This window comes from Asterias amurensis, chromosome 16, assembly GCF_032118995.1.
Source record: "Asterias amurensis chromosome 16, ASM3211899v1".
Lineage (NCBI taxonomy): Eukaryota > Metazoa > Echinodermata > Asteroidea > Forcipulatida > Asteriidae > Asterias > Asterias amurensis.
Window position 1 is genome coordinate 4,617,164 of NC_092663.1, and position 21,702 is coordinate 4,638,865.

Below are 21,702 nucleotides of genomic sequence, written 5' to 3' on the forward strand. Positions count from 1 at the left end.
GCCATGCAAATGTATGTATTTGACGTGACTTATAGGTTACATGTAGATCTTGAAAACCCAAGCTAGCCACTATATATAACAAAGAAGGTACTGCTGCTCTTCTGAGTGGTACAATTAGATTTATTGACCATGATAATGTATATGTGGTCACCATAATTGCGGTTATAGGTGATTTAGAAGGTGAGATATTGATAAAATATGTGTTTTCTTCGTATGGCGGCCATCTTGAAAACCCAAGATGGCCGCTATATAAAAGAAAGAAGGCACTGCTGCTCTTCTGAGTGGTACAGTTGGATCCATTGACCATGGAAATATATATTTGGACACACTATTTGTGATTCTATGTGACTTTGGAGGCGAGATACCAGCAAATATGGGTTTTTCATATGGTTACCATCTTAAAAATCCAAGATGGCCGCCATACAAAGGAAATAAAGCACTGTTGCTTTTCTAAGTGGTGAAGATGTATTCCTTGACCATGGAAATGTATATCTAGACACCATAATTGTGATCCTAGGTGACTCAGGAGGTGAGATACTGGCAAAAACAGGTTTTTAAATGGCGGCCATCTTGGAAATCCAAGATGGCCGCCATAATACGTCTTGGTGAGGTGGTTCCTATCAAAAATGCAAAGCTTAGGTAATAAGGACCACGTGGACAAAATTTGGTGCTTTTGTCCGGAACGTCCACATCCATTCGCTAAGCTGCCTGACTATAGTTTTCGAGAAAGAAGTAGTTTTCCACGAATTTTATTTCAAGACCTCAGACATGTCAGATTTAGAACTTGAGGTCTCGATATCAACCATCTAAGCGCACACAACTTCATGTGACAAGGGTGTTTTTTTCTTTCATTAATATCTCGTAAGTTCAATGACCGATTGAGCTCAAATTTTATGCATATGTTGAGATACACCAACTGTGAAGGCTAGTCTTTGACAATTACCAATAGTGTCCAGAGTCTTTAAATGCGCTGAACAACAAAATATTTACAACAAAAACCAAGATAATAAACTTGAAAAGATGAGTTTTGAACAGAGACTTGAAGTTACCCACATGTTTAGCTCTCTTAAAGGCAGTGGACACTATTGGTAATTACTCAAAAATAATTATTAGCATAAAACCTTACTTGGTAACGAGTAATAGGGAGCTGTTGATAGTATAAGACACTGTGAGAAACGGCTCCCTCTGAAGTAACAAAGTTTTCGAGAATGAATTATTTTTCCACGAATTTGATATAGTATAGTGTCCAGTGTCTTTAAGCGTCACTGAGTGACGGATATTAGTGCTATTTAAGAAGCCACTTTTATTATAAACAAGGGATACTTAAAGGCAGTGGACACTATTGGTAATTTTCTTCAAATTAATTATTAGCATAAAACCTTACTTGGTAACAAGTAATGGGGAGACGTTGGTAGTATAAAACATTGTGAGAAACAGCTCTCTCTGAAGTGGAGTAGTTTTAGAGAAAGAAGTATTTTTCTGAGAATTTGATTTCGAGACCTCAAGTTTAGAATTTGAGGTCTCAAAATCAAGCATCTGAAATACACAACTTCATGTGACAAGGGTTTGTTTTTCTTTCATAGTTATCTCGCAACTCCGACGACCGATCAACTCAAATTTCCACAGGCTTGTTATTTTTTGCATATGTTGAGATACAGTAAGTGAGAAGGCTGGTCTTTGACAATTACCAATAGTGTCCACTGGCTTCAAAGGCAAACATTCTGCATTAAGTACTGTGTGTCCCTCCATTTTGATTTGTACTTACATGCCCTTCTAGTGTTTGCAATTCTTGTTCAGCTTTCTGGTACTTGAATCTGTATTCGTTGACTTGCCGACTGGCTTCTCCTGCAGAGACCACAAAAATAGTATGATTACCAACATTAATTTATACAGGGTAGCCCCAACAGTGTCAAAACACTGTTCTCCCTGAGGGCCCTGTAGAAAAAGCTATACAAAGAACAAGGAGATACATTTAAAGACAATGCACATGTACCTGTAGGCCTACAAGAATCAACAAAATCATTTATGTCTTTTCAAACTACGATTGCTAGAATTAAGACCATGCTATTGTCTTGTGTCCTCCTACACTAATCACAAGTTTTGTTTTTCTTATTATTGTATGTTTATACATGTATGTAACCTGAACACAATTCGGCCTTTTGGCTGCAATGTTTGATTTTTAATAAACCAGTAATAATACTAATAATATTAATAATAATAATAATAATAATAATGGTAGTTATTTATCAGTATAATGCATTACATCTACATAGACATTAATAATGTGTACATGTGCAATTATACTGAAACATATCACAAAATATGACCACAAATCATTCATGCAGATGATACTGAAAACAAAACAGAAAGACCAAAATATTAATTCTCGTCTCTCATGTCAAGAAATTACAACCACAATGAAATCAATACAAAGAAAAATGCACACAATGAAAGTATTCAAGACACAATCAAAATCAATAGAAAGAAATAATTACACAAGGAAAATATTTACATTCACAAAACAAAGATACAATGATACATACACAATTAAGATAATCAATTCAATTCAGATAAATTCAAATAAATTCAATTCAAATCAATTCAGTTCAATATAATATAATCATCACATTTAACATTAAAAACATGAAAATTGTTAGACCATTGACAGTGTGTATGTACCTTTCGATACAAAAACACAAAGATAAATGTATAAAATACACAAAGACAGAGATATTTCAACCATCTACAAAATGATAGGGAGATAAACACAAAATTAAAAACTACCAAAGCCATGAAAGTAAAGGAACAATAAAAAAAGTACAAAGGAGGCCTACAAACATTGTCAGGGATGCCAGCAAACCAGGAACAACAGAAAGGGAACAAAAAGCAGGGGGTTTATCTTTTGAATTTAGAGTTGAACTCACAACCACAATTAAACCAAAATGATACAAAGAAATCTTTACAGAATGAGAGATATGAAAACTTACTTTGAATGTCTAGCATCTCTATATCAGGCCCATTGAAGGAGGTGCTCTGATGCGGCCGTCGCTTCTCCGCTGTGGCTACTTTCTCTTTCTCTTCTTCTAAATCAATTTCTAATCTTCTTATCTATAATAATAAATGATAATAATAATAATAACAATAAAGACTTGTAATGCGCACATATCCACCCTGCTGAGTGTTGAAGGTGCAGTCAAACCAAAAACAACAACAAAAACAGACACAACAAAGTTAGTCCTTAAAAACCTGTGACATACATGACATGAGATAAGTTTTTTAAGATAATAGATTTGAAAATTGTGGTATAAAGACAAGATCTCATCCAGACTTGCAAGTTTTTTTTCCTTATAGGCTTTTGCAGACCAAGCTTTTGGCCTTGACAAGAATTCCTACTCACTCTGAATAAAGATGTACATGTACATGTACATGTAAATAAACAAGTTTCAGCTGCATTGGTTGTAAAGTTTTTGAGGGAAAACAGGGTGAAATTGACAAACAATGTTCTCAGGAGTCACGTAAATGCGGTGTACATGCTAAAATAATTGTTGTCTCACTGAGATTAATATTCTTAAAGGCAGTGGACACTAATGGTAATTGTCAAAGACTAGCCTTCACAGTTGGTGTATCTCAACGTATACCTGTATACATGAAATAACTAACCTGTGAAAATTTGAGCTCAATCGGTCATCGAACTTGTGGGATAATAATGAAAGAAAACAAACCCTGTCTAGCGAAGATGTGTGCGTTTAGATGCTTGATTTTCGAGACCTCAAGTTCTAAATCTGAGGTCTCAAAATCAAATTTGTGGAAAATTACTTCTTTCTCAAAATCTATGCCATATCAGAGGGAGCTGTTTCTCACAATGTTTTATACCATAATCCTCTCCCCATTACTGGTTACCAAGAAAGGTTTTATGCTAATAATTATTTTGAGTAATTACCAATAGTGTCCACTGCCTTTAAGGGAACCTTTCCACCATTATTATCTTTGGACTGTGAAAGTTTAATGTAAATTGGTGGAAGTTTGTGTTTTGTGGCGTACATAAAGTACCTAAATCCTTTAAAGGCTTTGGGTACTTTTTGTAACACAAAACACAATGTCCACAGATTTGCATTAAACTTACACCGTTTGAAATTAATGATAGTAGAAAACATACCTTAAAATAGTAGTTGCTGAGGTGCTATAGTTTTTGAGAAATGAGTAAACAATGTCATGAAAATACGTTTTTACATGCTAAAATAATTTTCGTCTCATGATCACTGAGACGAAAATTATTTTCATGACATTGTTTTACTCATTTCTCAAAAAGTACAGCACCTCAGCAAGTAATATTTTCAGGGAAGCTTTCTACTATCGTTATCTTCAAACTGTAAGTTTAGTGTAAATCTGTGGACATTGTGTTTTTTGTCCTACAAAAAGTACATCTGACCCTATAAATGAACTTACTCTTTCTAGGAGTTCCTTTCTTTCCTCGACGAATTTCTTTAGCCGAACATCAAGAGGTCCATCCCCAACAACCTCTAGGAGTTCTGCTGCCTCTGGTGATACAACGACTATCGTCCCGACTTTGGGAAGTTTGGGTCTGTGTGACGTATCACTCTCGGTGATGTCATCGTCTGAGAGACGTTCGTCATTGCCAACCAGGAGAAGACCGTTTTCCTGAAAATTAATAATAATAATAATAATCTGGTTCAATTTCTTGTCTTATTCCAAAAAGAGTATACCCCATTACCCTGGGGAAGGTTTACAACAATATTTAAAATATATACAAATTGCAGTTTACACCATAACATAACGTCCGTCGATATCGGTTTTTTCCCATAACCGATATATCGAAAATTTAATATCGAGTATACTCGATATATCGAGTATTTCCCGTGCGCAAGATGAAGCCTAAAAACAGCACTTGGTATACTCATGGAGAGTAGAAATATATATACCGTAGACTGACAGTTTAATAGGGTTACATTTAAACCTGTTTTTGTCTGATCCCCGAACTTGTTTGTAGTTCAAAAATTTCAAATTGCGTAGTCCCGCGCCCGATTATTTCTGGTTTTACAACAAAGTATGATCGCCGCTACCGCTGGCTTGGCCAATTGGTGAAAGCTCACCACAATTCTCGATTCGTGATTGGCCATGATTGGCCGTCTCAAAATGACACAGAGCCTTTGTGAGTTGCGTGACTCGCCAACATTAAGGTGTGTCAGTTGCCGATGCATTGACGTAGAAGTGTCAATCAAGTTGTTCGACGGGCGCGCGGACTACCCTTACGGTCAGTGTTTACGGTTGAAAATGGTTGAGATAATCATCGAAAAAAAATCACCTGAAAGTCCCGCAAAACACAGACCTATACCACTCCGCGATCACAATATACAACGCACGCAGCATGCAGTCACATAGTCTCCAATAAAGGCTCGTAGTCTTTTTACTTTGCATTCTATAACAAAGGCAAGAAACATTGAATGCTAGAACGCCCTCTATTGCCGAAATAACGCAGTGCATCACGCGTTGCCGCCTTGACAAAAGACTGCACGTGTCTGTGCATGCAATGGGCAAACGGGTTTTCCCCCCAAATTGCAATAACCATACACGCTGGTGTGCACGCTTAAACCGTACAACAGCATAGTCTTCGCTGGTACGCACGCAATAGCCGCCGACAGCATGGTCTGCTAAGCATATAGTTCCTTGGAAATGTTAGCTTGTTTACCGAAAACAACACAACGTGTAGGCTTTATTTGACCAAAATGACGCCATTACGATACCTTGGATTGATAGAAAGATTATTTTACTGTATAACGTAAGATTGTTTTCTTCCTTGTTTTGTTTTGTCTTGTTGATTCGGGGAAGTTTTAGCGGGGTGAAGACGCATTGATTTTGATCACATGCGCAATGGGAAGTTGCATCTTAAACAGCCGATGGGGCAGCAGCGGCGGTTTCTTTTGAGGTTTTACCGAGCGCTCGCCACAGGGTCGTGAACTTCTGCGGCGGGCCGGCGTCTGATGGCGAAAACACAAAGAACAAGCAGACATACTTGGTTGTAAAACGTATTTTATTTAATAGGGCAACTCAAAATGATGAAACTACATAACGACGACGGCTTTTCTAATACTCAAACACAGATTTCTTTTAAATAATCGGACACTCTTTTGGTATTTTCGATATCATTTAGGAACATCGAAATTTTCAAAACATCGAAATTTTCGATATATCGAAAATCCGATATTACGATATGATAATAAAAGTGACATCAGCGATTTTGATGTCAAAAAAATATCGAGTTTTTGAGTATTTTCGATATATCGACGGACGTTACCATAACAATAATAATAACAATAATAATAATTATAATAATAATAATAATAATAACCGTCAGCGCATTTCACAGTAAGGTCTCAAATGGGCTTTACATTAGTGACCTGGTTATTTGGCCAATAACATTCCTTTTAACCTTTCTCAGCTCCCTGGGGAGTATACAGCCCTGAGCTCCCGCATTGCTCTGAAGGCTTTTCATACATAATATCAACCCCTACCCTCGCCGGTACCCATTTATACCCCTGGGTGAAGGCAAGCATTAATAGTAAAGTATCTTGCTCATGAACACAACTGGGATTCTAAGCCACACTCTAACGACTTAACCACCAAAACTTGAATTCGTTAACCACCAAAACTCAAATTGGATGCTCTAAACCAATCGCCCATGGGTCCTAAAATTAGATTGAAGCATCAAGCAAACTGTTTCGGTCAGCAAGTTCGCAAAACAGCAAAGGGGAAACCCTAGAACTGCACTGATTAGTTTCCAAACTCGATAAACACTTCAAAGAACCTTGGAGATATTTTACATGTATTTCACTTTCATAAAGGGCCTGTAGTCAATACTGATTGATCAAGGAAAGTGTGTAGACATCTTTCAAGTACAGGATAGTTCATAGTTCAGATTGAATGCGGATGACATGGTTTCATGGTTAAATAATTAAATATAATTAAATTGAGTAGAATTGTGTAAATGTGTGCTAATTTACGCACAATGCAATCAAAACATCGCTTATCTATGTGCAACTAGTGCACCCCCGTGTATGCACAGCTACGCGAAACGGAGCATGAGATCGACAAGAACTGAAACTTTAGGATTAATTGTTAATGAATATTGGATTATTTTTATGGAAAAAAAAGAAGAAAAAAAAGAAGAAAAAAAAAGGGCATTTACGAATGGGAATAAAAGAGTGGTGGCTCGGGCTTTAGCTTGGGCCTTTATGGCACGACCACGACCCTGTCGGTTTTAAACGATTGTTCCAGACCTCGTACCACTCTTTTATTCCCATCATCAAATGTTTCGGTTAATCGTTTAGGAAAATAAAAGCAAATGCCTGATGCTATTATTACTTACAGCTATAAGTGTGTCTCGTTGTGATACCATTTCTTTCAAGGTTGATACTTCTTTATTTAGTAAGAGGTTCTCTCTCTTTTTGCTTTCAAGTTCCTGCATGAAAAATAAGAAAAGACAAACATGTCGGTAAAATATTTAACAGCCAGAACCCTCTACATTGTCCGTTCCCAGGTAACACAATACCCTTCCGTTCACCTAGATGCTTGTCAAAGTTGCGACATAATCTCTGTCATCCTTAAAAGCAGTGGACACTATTGGTAATTACTCAAAATAATTGTTAGCATAAAAACTTACTTGGTAACATGCAATGGAGAGATGTTGTATAGCTCCCTCTCAAGTAACGTAACTTTCGAGAAAGAAGTAATTTTCCATGAATTTGATTTCGAGACCTCAGAATTAGATTTTGAGGTCCCGAAATCACGCATCTGAAAGCACAAAACTTGATGTGACAAGGGTGTTTTTCTTCCACTGTTATCTCCATTATTATCTCGCAACTTTGAATTCAAATTTTCACAGGTTTGTTATTTTGTGCATTTGCTGAGATACATGTACACCAAGTGAGAAGACTGGTCTGTGACAATAGCCAAAGGTGTCCAGTGTCTTTAAAAAATTAAACAGCCAGAACCCTCTACATTGTAAGTTCCCAGTAGATAACACAATGCATTCTATTCACCTACCCCATGCTTGTCCCTTGCTTCCCCCATACCACAATTATTATTCCTCCTCTCGTTTATCCTGAAGGTACCTTACACCAACACACAGCTCCTTACGCCCAGTGAACCCCAACGCGTTCTATTTACCTACCCTGTGTTTGTCTTATTGCTTCCCGGTGTACCTCCATCATACTTTACTTCCTACTCTCTTTCATCCTTTAGGAACCCTACCCCTACGTAGCTCTTACGCCCAGTGAACCCCAACGCCTTCTATTTACCTACCCTGTGTTTGTCCCTTACTTCCCGCTGTACCTCCATCATACTTTACTTAATACTCTCTTTCATCCTTTAGGAACCCTAACCCTCCGTAGCTCTTACGCCCAGTGGGTACCACAAACGCCTTCCATTCACCTACCCTGTGTTTGTCTCATTGCTTCCCGGTGTACCTCCATCATACTTTTCTTCCTACTCTCTTTCATCCTTTAGGAACCCTACCCCTCCGTAGCTCTTACGCCCAGTGAACCCCAACGCCTTCTATTCACCTACCCTGTATTTGTCCCTTGCTTCCCGCTGTACCTCCATCATACTTTACTTCCTACTCTCTTTCATCCTTTAGGAACCCTACCCCTCCGTAGCTCTTACACCCAGTGGGTACCACAAACGCCTTCCATTCACCTACCCTGTGTTTGTCTCATTGCTTCCCGGTGTACCTCCATCATACTTTTCTTCCTACTCTCTTTCATCCTTTAGGAACCCTACTCCTCCGTAGCTCTTACGCCCAGTGAACCCCACCCCCTTCTATTCACCTACCCTGTGTTTGTCCCTTACTTCCCGCTGTACCTCCATCATACTTTACTTAATACTCTCTTTCATCCTTTAGGAACCCTAACCCTCCGTAGCTCTTACGCCCAGTGGGTACCACAAACGCCTTCCATTCACCTACCCTGTGTTTGTCTCATTGCTTCCCGGTGTACCTCCATCATACTTTTCTTCCTACTCTCTTTCATCCTTTAGGAACCCTACCCCTCCGTAGCTTTTACGCCCAGTGGGTACCACAAACGCCTTCCATTCACCTACCCTGTGTTTGTCTCATTGCTTCCCGGTGTACCTCCATCATACTTTTCTTCCTACTCTCTTTCATCCTTTAGGAACCCTACCCCTCCGTAGCTCTTACGCCCAGTGGGTACCACAAACGCCTTCCATTCACCTACCCTGTGTTTGTCTCATTGCTTCCCGGTGTACCTCCATCATACTTTTCTTCCTACTCTCTTTCATCCTTTAGGAACCCTACCCCTACGTAGCTCTAACGCCCAGTGGGTACCACAAACGCCTTCTATTCACCTACCCTGTGTTTGTCTCATTGCTTCCCGGTGTACCTCCATCATACTTTTCTTCCTACTCTCTTTCATCCTTTAGGAACCCTACTCCTCCGTAGCTCTTACGCCCAGTGAACCCCAACGCCTTCTATTTACCTACCCTGTGTTTGTCCCTTACTTCCCGCTGTACCTCCATCATACTTTACTTAATACTCTCTTTCATCCTTTAGGAACCCTAACCCTCCGTAGCTCTTACGCCCAGTGGGTACCACAAACGCCTTCCATTCACCTACCCTGTGTTTGTCTCATTGCTTCCCGGTGTACCTCCATCATACTTTTCTTCCTACTCTCTTTCATCCTTTAGGAACCCTACCCCTACGTAGCTCTTACGCCCAGTGGGTACCACAAACGCCTTCTATTCACCTACCCTGTGTTTGTCTCATTGCTTCCCGGTGTACCTCCATCATACTTTTCTTCCTACTCTCTTTCATCCTTTAGGAACCCTACTCCTCCGTAGCTCTTACGCCCAGTGAACCCCAACGCCTTCTATTTACCTACCCTGTGTTTGTCCCTTACTTCCCGCTGTACCTCCATCATACTTTACTTCCTACTCTTTCATCCTTTAGGAACCCTACCCCTACGTAGCTCTTACGCCCAGTGGGTACCACAAACGCCTTCCACTCACCTACCCTGTGTTTGTCTCTTGCTTCCCGATGTACCTCCATCATACTATTCTTCCTACTCTCTTTCATCCTTTAGGAACCCTACCCCTACGTAGCTCTTACGCCCAGTGAACCCCAACGCCTTCTATTCACCTACCCTGTGTTTGTCCCTTACTTCCCGCTGTACCTCCATCATACTTTACTTAATACTCTCTTTCATCCTTTAGGAACCCTAACCCTCCGTAGCTCTTACGCCCAGTGGGTACCACAAACGCCTTCCATTCACCTACCCTGTGTTTGTCTCATTGCTTCCTGGTGTACCTCCATCATACTATTCTTCATCCTACTCTCTTTCATCCTTTAGGAACCCTACCCCTCCGTAGCTCTTACGCCCAGTGGGTATCACAAACCCCTTCCATTCACCTACCCTGTGTTTGTCTCATTGCTTCCCGGTGTACCTCCATCATACTTTACTTCCTACTCTCTTTCATCCTTTAGGAACCCTACCCCTACGTAGCTCTTATGCCCAGTAAACCCCAACGCCTTCTATTCACCTACCCTGTGTTTGTCCCCTACTTCCCGCTGTACCTCCATCATACTTTTCTTCCTACTCTCTTTCATCCTTTAGGAACCCTACCCCCAAGTAGCTCTTACGCCCAGTGGGTACCACAAACGCCTTCCACTCACCTACCTTGTGTTTGTCTCTTGCTTCCCGCTGTACCTCCATCATAATTTTCTTCCTACTCTCTTTCATCCTTTAGGAACCCTACCCCTACGTAGCACTTACGCCCAGTGGGTACCACAAACGCCTTCCACTCACCTACCTTGTGTTTGTCTCTTGCTTCCCGCTGTACCTCCATCATACTTTTCTTCCTACTCTCTTTCATCCTTTAGGAACCCTACCCCTATGTAGCTCTTTAAAACGCCTTCCACTCACCTACCTCGTGTTTGTCTCTTGCTTCCCGGTGTACCTCCATCATACTTTACTTCCTACTCTCTTTCATCCTTTAGGAACCCTACCCCTACGTAGCTCTTACGCCCAGTGAACCCCAACGCCTTCCATTCACCTACCCTGTGTTTGTCCCTTACTTCCCGCTGTACCTCCATCATACTTTACTTAATACTCTCTTTCATCCTTTAGGAACCCTAACCCTCCGTAGCTCTTGCGCCCAGTGGGTACCACAAACGCCTTCCATTCACCTACCCTGTGTTTGTCTCTTGCTTCCCGCTGTACCTCCATCATAATTTCTTCCATATCTTCTTGTAGATCCTTCAGCATGTCCACCTGGAATATATAGGTGGCTTTCTCGTTGTCAAGCTGTGCATTGTTCATCATAGCCTTCTTGTATTTTTCTTCCAGCTCCGCTAGCGCCTCCTAAGAAAATGATGATATGATGCACGTATTCAAGAAATTAGTAATGGCTCATGAATATTCGTACACTTCATGAATAATGCAAATTACGTTTATGTTAACCATTCATACTGCAATGCAATTAAGCGTCATCCTCCATAAAATTTGTTGTATGTTTTAGATTTGAGTACAGCCTGTTAACTTTGCATAAACAAAATCGTTAAATGCCGTAAAATGCAAAATTACCTTTGATTTTACCATACATCACATGTCAAGCAAACTAAGCTTGTGTCTTTTAAGTATAAGGCTACAGAGTAACTACAAAATCAAAGCTTCAAATGAAGGCAGTGGACACTATTGGTAATTACTCAAAATAATTATTAGCATAAAACCTTATTTGGTATCGAGTAATGGGGAGAGGTTGATGGTGTAAAACACTGTGAGAAATGGCTTCTTGAACGAATTTGATTTCAAGATCTCAGACTTAGAATTTGAGGTCTTGAAATCAAGCGTCTAAACACACACAACTTCGTGTGATTGGCTGTTTTTTCTTTCATTATTATCTCGCAACTTTGACGACTGATTGAGCTCAAATTTTCACAGGTTTATTAGCAATAGTGTCCAGTATCTTTAAATTTAATGGGCTATAACGTCATGATCAAAGCTGGCACGAGTTGCACTGTGAACTCAAACAGTTACTTCCCAAGCGCAGCCTCCTCCTGTGTCAATCTATGCATGCTATGTAGAGGACACGCAAGTGCAGTAACTGGGTGGAGCCTGGTTCATACTTCCTGAAAATGCGAAGTTTAGAAATCACAGCCCTGTTTTAACTGCAATTGTTTCGCAAGAGTTGAACACATTTCAACTGTTAAGAATTATGTGTTTCGAATTTGTGACGTCAAAATTTGCATTTGCCGAAAGTATGAACCGGGTTTAAGAGTTCATAACTCCATGTACAACCACCTTCCTACTTTAACCAAGATGTAACACAGCCCCTTTAAAAAATAACTTGTACCCATTTATGTACTCTTCTTAAAAAATAAAATTAAAAAAAATAAAAGCAAAACTGAAAAGCTCGCTTTGGAGTCCCTTGTTTTCTAATAATGTTGACTGCGGCCGCACTGGTCAAGCTTGATAACATGAACCATGTCAGCAGATTACATTGCTGCCATGTGAAGGAATGTGAAGGGTGGTTGGTTCGAATCCAACCTGTGAATTTTGCATCCAAGCAGGGCTAGAATGTACTGAGTATACAGTGCTTTGTCACAATATGGCGTTGGAGAAAAAAATATCACATTTCTTTTGTACTCCTTAAAGACAGTGGACACTATTGGTAATTGTCAAAGACCAGTCTTTTCACTTGGTGTATCTCAACATACGTGTATGTATAAAATAACAAACCTGAGAAAATTTGTGCTTAATTTGTCGTCGAAGTTGCGAGATAACTATGAAAGAAAAAATACCCTTGTCACACGAAGTTGTGTGTGCTTAGATGGTTGACTTCCAGACCTCAATTTCTAAACCTGAGGTTTCGAAATCAAACTCGTGGAAAATAACTTCTTTCTCGAAAACTATGTCAATTTAGAGGGAGCTGTTTCTCACAATGTTTTATTCTATCAACAGCTCTCTTTTGCCCGTCAGCAAGTAAGGTTTTATGCTAATAATTATTTTGAGTAATTACCAATAGTGTCCACTGCCTTTAATGCAAGGAAAAAAACACCTCAAAAGAAATGTTGGCAACATAACTATATAATTCTAAAAAAGCATGGCCTTTCTTTGACGAATCCCATCTGTAGACGACAACAAAATTTGACAACATTCTTTTAAAAGGGTCGCAAGGATACTGCAATAAAATCAGGGAACATTCACAGGTTTATGTTATGACTACCAATTTATTAATTGATAAATTAAACAGAGTTTCTTAACTTCTTGTTTGTCAAGTGTCAAATTATTTGGGTTCAAACCTTTTCTGAAACAGCAGTTCACCACACTCAGGGGAAAAAAAGGGTAGCGCTTTTGGCAATAGTCTGATATGCTTGCAAGGGGGCGAGGGTATCAATGGTTCACACACACACAAATGCATCACAGCATAAAACATTTGCATTAACTATAATCAGATTTACTTCTCCGGATTTTAAAAACAAATTTACAAGCTATCAAGAAGCAAGAACATGCAACCACTTATTGCATTACTCCCCTTTCAGTCTTGAAGGGTAGGGCAACTCTTGTTTTAAAACTAAAAGAGTTGATTCATATCTTTATTTTGATGAGTTGTAGCCTTGATCAAGGCTGTTGACGTACTGTTCCCCGGCCCGGTTTTACACGAATGTACATTACCATTGTACAGCGAGAACAGTATAGACGATGTGACCTCTGACGTCACACGAAAACCATAACATGATTCGCGCGCATACCGCCGGGCAAAACCTTTGTGTTTTGGCAGCCAGCTAGAAAGTGTATGCAATCTTACTATGACTACGCAACTCAGTGCCCGGCGAAACATGACGTATATAGTGTTTTGTCAACAGAGGGCGGTTTGAATGTAAACATAGGTCACACCGTCTATAGCGTAGTCATGAGTACAGTTGTGTCTCAACCTCGTACATGTGGCTCAAACTATTTAGAAAGCACTCACATACAAAGTAATTTATAACGTACAGATGGTACACACGTACGGATGGTACACATACACATACTATATGCACGCGTTGTGTGCTATTATGGGGCCGGGGTGCACTGGCAGAATTCAACGTGGGGAGAGTAGCATGGAGTGTAGGATTTAAGTCGATCGCGGCCGGCTGTAGCGCCTTGATCAAGGCTAGATGAGTTGTTACATTTAATTTACTTTCATACACTTACATGTAGATCTCATGGCAATTTTTACTTTCCTACATGTGTCCTATGATACTTTTTACATCCATAAACTACATACTGTACGTACATGTAAGACTTTTGTATTTGAAGAAACTGAATCGGGCGTACGTAAACCTCAACATGGTCTGAGAACTTAATAGATGGATAAAGAATATTCATTTTGAATTTACCCATACACCGATGTGTGTTAGCACTGTATACTCTGTACTTTCCTGAGAACTAGAGTAGGCATTCAGTTGTATAAGTATGTAGTTGGTAAGACTCTAGAATTGCAAGATTGTGGGTTCGAATCCCACCCGAGTAATATGCCTGTGAATTTTTTTCAGAGAGCTCAGGTACATGTAAGTACATAGTATACAGTGCTAACAAACGTTGGTGTATACAGGTAAAACCAAAAATTAATATGGTCTCAGAAGTTCAAATAGACTTGCACAGTCTGCTGTCACATCATTACCTGTGGAGTTTCCATCCGCACCTTTAGTTCAAACCAATGATAAGCCACTCAAACAAGTGAAGGTTCCAAACTCAAGAAAAATACCATGAAACCATGTACAACTGTAGTACATGTATGATAAAATGACTGACTGCCCATGGTCCGTCAAACTAGAAAATCTATTATACTATCTATTTATTAAGAATGGACTAGTCCCATTTCATCTAGAATGTTTAAAAGAGTAATGAATGTATTTCACCTTTAGTTCCAATGAATGATAAGCCACTCAAACAAGTGCAGGTACTAGACTCAAGAAACATATATCATGAAACCAAACTACAATACATAATGTATGATCAAATGACTAATTAATTGCCCATTGACTGTAAACATGGTAAACTAGAAAATCTAATATACAATAATGGACTAGTCCCATATCATCTAGAATGTTTGAAGAAGTAATGAAAAGATTTCTCCAAAAAGATAGCACACATGTGATCAGAGAGGAAGAAGGGCCTTTAGACATGTCAGACAAATGTAGTTTTTTTTTGTAGTTTTTGTATTTTTTTTTTTGGAGAGGGGGGGGGGGGGGGGGCTTTTTGAGTCCAACAATTTTGTTAGGTACTTGTATTAATGTATTACACAGCTACCAACAGGATAATAGACCGACTAGAATGACCCCTTTGTTGCTATGAAAGTCGCCATCTTGTAGGTCAAACTGAATGCACATCTAAACGCGCTCATTAATGAAGGACGCAGCACGCAGCATTCCCAGTTTGATTTCCCGGTTTGATTTCCCGGTTTGATTTCTATGCATACAGTACGTACGCAGACCATCATGCACACGCTCACAGACACCATGTTGTAGGGCAGGTTTTTGAATGGTGGCGTCATATTCAATACAGTCTAGTCTCTCAGTGCTCAGTCAAACACAAACAGTTTGATAGCACAGTGTAGAAAGTGTTTTCTCATTTTTGACTTTAGTTGTTGGTCTTGTGAAAGAATTTCTAGTCCAGTAACAAAATTGAGCTACATGTACTACATTATAAGCTTAGCTTAGCAATCTTGTGGACTTTCCTCCAGAATTTGAACCAAGAATCTCCACAAGGAAATAATACAGAGTCAAGTGAATATGATACATCTACATGTACGAACTTGTACGTGAAAGTTTATACAATCTCTAACCTGACCACTGGAAGGTTCACCTTTGCTTAAAGAAAAAGATGATGAAGAAAAGAACCCTCATGATTGAAAACAAAAACTAATCCATCTACAATGTACTAGTACTCATTATGTATTGGTGAAAACAGCTGAACTAACTTTTTGAGCCATGGACTGAAGATAAAACATACAGAGTAAAAACAATCTTCTTTTTTTCCATTCAAAAAACATTTTTCAAATCTGTTTTTCAAAATCAATTTATCAATTTAAATTTTTCTAAATCAATTTTTCAAAACCTATTTTTCAAAATTTATTTTTTAGTTCATTGAAATAAAAAAGGGTTCACGAATCAGGTTTTATTCAAAGGTTAGGCCTACCTTTAGAAGAAAATAAATTAATAAAATGCAAGAGAGATATTCCTATTTTGCTGTTCAGTCCTTCACTATTTTTTTTTTTTAAGTGGAATTTTTTTTGTCGTTAAAAGTTTAGGAAAAAGATGATTTCAAATAAAATCCTGTGATTAACTGATTTCAGTCCATGTCTCAACCAATCATTAAAAAACTCCCTCTTTACGACTAAACTCTAACTACTGAAGGGAGAGGATGGGAGGAGCAAGAGATAAGGAGCGCACTGATTGGTTAACTAGCAGTTCTGTTAGTAAACTTTCAACCAATCAAAAGGAATCACAAATGAAATGAGCATCTTTGCTTAGTGCAACACTTAGATTCACCGTTTGATTGGATAACATACCGTTTCTTGAGGACTGGGTTCATCACCCAAAGATTCAGATGTATAACTCTGCGAGGACATTAAAATTAAGAAGTGTTTAAGGGTAGAATACAGAAACTATCAACAGCGTTGGGAACAAGCTTTAATACTTCAAAAGCCATGGAAAAAATCACACCTTTTTCATGCTTCACAAGAAATGTTTAAGAAGAAAAATACCTGTTCAAAAAAAAGAAAAAAAAAAAAAAAAAATTCGGCAATTTCGGCAAATAAGCAGCCAATTTAACCATCAAACTATTCTATTCCGCACAAAATCGAATGCAACTGAAAAGGGTCAATCGATTTTGTTTTAAGATTAGTTAAGTGTAATGTTGCGTCATTCTAAATAACAAGTTATCATTCAATTTAACAATTCATCAAAACAGCATTCAAATTCCCAGACGCTCCTTGAGGCGTGTGTGTCACGAAAAAGAATGACGATACGCTAAATTGAACAGAGCGAATCAAAATAAAGGAATTTGACTGAAATCAAAACGAAATTGAATGGCTAAATTCTGAATTTAAAACGCAGTAACAACTGGAGAGGCAAAACAGCTTTAATTCGTACACATGAAAATGAACTTGGATGCTCATTTGCCAAAATTGACCGATAAATAAATATAATAAACCTACATCTTTGCACAGTCTGTTGAACAAAAAAATGTAGAATTTCATTGAATTCCAATCCACTGGATCGTGGCGAACCCGGACTTAAAGTAAAACAACATTCCAGCAAGCCAGGAAAAGTCTTTAACAAAATGTAGAATTTGTAGCAAAATGAAGAATTTTCAAATCCCGTGGATTGTGGCAAACCCTAGTCACTGCATGCCACTTCTCAAATTCTCACAGGCCAAACTGTTTGCTTCATGCTCACCCTAAAGGCACAATAATTTATTGCTAAATGTACCCCCTTTCAAACAAATCTACATGTGTTCTTGTAGTTGGACGTTAAGAGCATAACAGAGTGTTTTCCACGAAATCCCCTAGTTACATGTACATGTACATGTTGGTTGTAGGCAGACATGTGTACACTCTAAGGGTTACAAATGTAAGAACCGGACATGACATTTGTTCCTCGGGAAAAAACAGTAGGAACAATTACCTACATCATTAATACCCATGGTTTGGGCAAAAATCCCTAAAATCAGTATAAAAGTAGCGAAAAATATCATGCCAGAAATATAAAACCCTTTAAAGTCACCTGGAAATAGAATTTTTTTCTTTCAAACATAAGAGTATATGCTTACGAACAATAAAACAATTTTTTTAATAACTGTTTGTCACGATTTATATGTTTTAAAAATATATAAAGTTGTTTGGGGGGCTGACTCCGCCTACCCCTTTTGTGACGTCAATCGAGGCAGACTTTGCCTGCAATGCGTATAGTACACACACGTGCAAAGTACATGTACGTCCAAGTCGTGAGTTGGTACGTTTCAAAAAGTGTTTTTCTGCATTCAGCAGCAATACACCTGGTCGGCATTGCCGGAAAAAAAAACCCAATAAATCTTTTTTTGAAACGTACAAACTCACGACTTGTTCCGTACATGTACTTTGCAATGTTTACTCTACCCATTACAGGCAAAGTCTGCCTCGATTGACGTCATGAACAGCGCCCTCTCGGGTCGGGGTCTACTCTTAAATTTGTAAATAATAAGAACTGATTTTTTAAAACCTTAGTTAACTGTTTATTCACATTCCATTCATCAAAACACATATATTAGTGACAAAAGCTTTATGAAAAAATGCCACTTCCAGGTGACTTTAAGCAGAATCATGCATTCAAATATTACCTGTAAATATAGTCATACAATGTCGTTGTCTCTGAATAAAAATTCAGCAATCATTCAATTTAAAATTCTTTCTTTTCTTGGGCCATTTATCAATTGCAAAAATGCACATGCTAACGACTAATGGTAGATCACAACCATTGTAGTTATGTCTGTCTGTGTTCAAGCAAACATGCCTTCACTATTATAGTTCATCCAGCATGCCGTTTCACGGAGCGTGGTTCAGTTTACCAGTAGAACAATGGGTAAACTGCTTTGACCTATTATACTATTTAACTAATATTTAAAGGCAGTGGACACTATTGGTAATACTAAAAATAATTGTTAGCGTAAAACATTACTTGGTAACAAGTAATGGAGAGCTGTTGATAAACCATTAGGAGAAACGGCTCCCTCTGAAGTAACGTAGAAAGAAGTAATTTTACAAGAATTTGATTTCGAGACTTCAGATTTAGAATTTGAGGTCTCGAAATCAACATCTGAAAGCACACAACTTTGTGTGACAAGGGTGTTTTTTTCTCTCATTTCTATCTCGCAACTTCCATGACCAATAGAACTCAAATTTTCACAGGTTTGTTATTTTATGCATATGTTGAGATACACCAAGTGAGAAGACTGGTCTTTGAAAATTACCAATAGTGTACAGTGTCTTTAAAGCTTTGCACGGTGTAAGAAGTTTATACAGTACTACTTCCTGGGAATGTGAATGTAGTACAAATTTTTGACGTCGAAGCCCAGTTTTTTGTAGGAGTTGAGCACAATTCAACTGATGTGAATTATTCACTGCGAATTTGTGACGTCAAAAGTCGTATCGCATTCGCAGGAAGTATGAACGCGACTTTACACGTCCTCAGTCTCCTTTTTTGGAGCTCAGAGTTTTGTTCTAAAAACAACCTACAACCAGCACTAAATAAACCTTCTAATTTCTTAGTAAAACATAGGTTAGCTGATACATCACTCCAAACCACACGACTGTCAGGTTTTGAAGGACAGAGTCACAATGCACACGCATTACACCACACCCCATTATACCACGCTGAAGACTGGCACAACAGGTACAAATGTATGCCAGTAAATTTCAACTAGGCCTACAGTTTGTTAACTTAAATTGGGAGGGTTGACTGTATAACAAGCACCACATGCTATTTACATTTATCATGTAGCAACTCTCCCTGTCACGTACCTGATTTGCAACAGTAATAATGAATACCGATTCTCAATTAACAAGAAAGGGACTAATTTTGCCACAGCTCTAGGCTGTAACGTTCCATTGAAGGCAAAGTTCACGTGCGCATTATTTGTTTCTCTTTTTGGGGAATGAGTAATTTCATTTCACGGAGGTCATCTGGCATCTGGGACAAACTTATTGGCTCTGCTTTCTGCTGAATTACTACTGCTTACGATCACCATTTTCTGCACTAGCTGTGTCAGCAAAGAATGCCTAGTAACGTGCACAAGCAAATCATGAAATACGATTGACGTGAGCACGGAATTTCCCTGCTTCCGTAAGCGCAGATTCTTTGCTTACGGAAAGCGGAGCCATGAAACTGAGCCCTGTTGCTGGTTTTGGCCTTGGTGACCCTTTCAAATATTTCCCATAAGACGTTCCGATGGAAGTCTCTATGCAAAGTTTTCAATGTACCTGTCCATTAAAATAGCCATAAACTACAGATAGCCACACCATGATAAATGCCTAGGTTGCAGGTTGCATTAAAATGCATTATAGTGCCTTCATTCATACAAACCATCTGAATGGTATCGGATGGTGGCGTTTCAGTTGGTTGCTGTTCAGTTGGTGGCTGTTCCTCTGGTGTTTCTTCCTCAATCTGTGGCTACACAAAGGTGGACAAAATTGCTGCAATCTCTCCGAAGCTTAACCTCATTTCTCGTTAAACCATTACCGTGGATGTAATCAGCATTTACAAAGTTAGATATGCTTCACTTGTCTTAAACTTGTAAGTCCAGGTACATTTGCAACAATCGTGACAATTTAAATCAAGTTCAGCCAGAGGTCACATGTTCAGGTCCTGTGCTAGTAAATTGTTATTTGTTTCAACCAAGAATTACTATTTAAATCTCGGATAAAAACAAAACAACAACACTAAGATTTGTACCCGATACCTGAATACACATTTCACATGAATTTTAGTTGGATTGAGAGCAAGCTTCAAGAAAAGTAATATATTATAACAATCAAGAAAGAAACCAAGATTGTGGAAAAGTTTAAAATAGGGAACTTGAAATGCAATTTATTTGTTCAGCTAATAACTTTCAAATCTGGGAGACTGTTCCCAAAGAAACTTACAACTGTACAATGTTTGAGAAATTTCATGAAAAGTGTGTAGAACCCCACCCATGAGAAATTTCACCAGGGACCCATGCGAAAAAGTTGGGTATGAACGAGGTACATGTATCTCATGCTGTGTAAGTGTGTTTACCTTGATGCTAGCTGATTCAAATTCAGTGGAGTCTGCGCTCCCCCTCCGTGATGAGCTCCCTCCACTTGAGTTGGGCACCACGGGTGGAGCTGTTCCCCCAATTTTCTGTAGAAGCAAAACATAATATCCAGTCAGAATCTCAAATTTAAACACTTATTTTATGCATTTATGGAATTTGAGGCAATGCATGGTGAGGTATCAATATATTTGGTTTGCGATAACACAATGTATGTGTCTACTCGCCAGGTGGATTTTGTTCCTTAGAGTACGGTCTTGCTGTATATTCTACGACATCAATTTAAGCATGCAAATCGATTTAGTGTTGAAACTTAGTACAGAAGATTATAAAATGAAGATTATAAAATGCGTGCTGAGACATTATAAGTCCAACAAAATAAATTTTACAAATACATGTACACAACATTGCTGGATTTTGAATGGTCACCAAATCATCATGCTTGCAGATGTGTGACTTAAAAGATAAATATACAAGGAAAAAAAACCAACAACATATATTTGGTTTGCCGTAACACCATGTGTGTATCTACACTTGCCAGGTAGAGTCTGTTCTTAGAGAACTGTCTTGCTTTATTCTACTACCGCAGAATAGATGTTCGGGGGTTAAATTTCAGTCTGAAAGCTACATGGAAACCATGTTTTCTGTGGAATATTTGCCTCTGAAATGAAGTCATATTATTATTATGACTTCATTTCAGAGGGAAATATTCTCTAACTAGAGAAAACTGTTTTGGAAAACCCACAAAAATGATAAAATCAGCTGATTTCTGTTGTTCCAAATTTTTATAAGGACAATGTGTTAACATGCAGAAAATTGTTTTTCTCACAATTTTCTCTTGCCTCACACAACAGATTAG

General features: G+C 38.6%; 1 protein-coding gene across 2 annotated transcripts in view; it reads right to left on the reverse strand.

Moving 5' to 3' along the window:
- Nucleotides 1–21,702, reverse strand: part of LOC139949265 (leucine-rich repeat flightless-interacting protein 2-like) — a 44,008-nt gene that overhangs the window by 6,248 nt on the left and 16,058 nt on the right. Inside the window, exons 5-11 of one of the 2 annotated variants that reach the window (XM_071947661.1) lie at nucleotides 20,828–20,932; nucleotides 16,585–16,632; nucleotides 11,220–11,390; nucleotides 7,385–7,477; nucleotides 4,447–4,659; nucleotides 2,988–3,108; nucleotides 1,766–1,845 (exon numbers count right to left, since the gene is read on the reverse strand). In XM_071947661.1, coding sequence (XP_071803762.1) covers nucleotides 1,766–1,845; nucleotides 2,988–3,108; nucleotides 4,447–4,659; nucleotides 7,385–7,477; nucleotides 11,220–11,390; nucleotides 16,585–16,632; nucleotides 20,828–20,932 — 831 coding nt within the window. The remainder of the gene's footprint in view (nucleotides 1–1,765; nucleotides 1,846–2,987; nucleotides 3,109–4,446; nucleotides 4,660–7,384; nucleotides 7,478–11,219; nucleotides 11,391–16,584; nucleotides 16,633–20,827; nucleotides 20,933–21,702) is intronic. The other variant, XM_071947662.1, reaches the window with a different exon arrangement.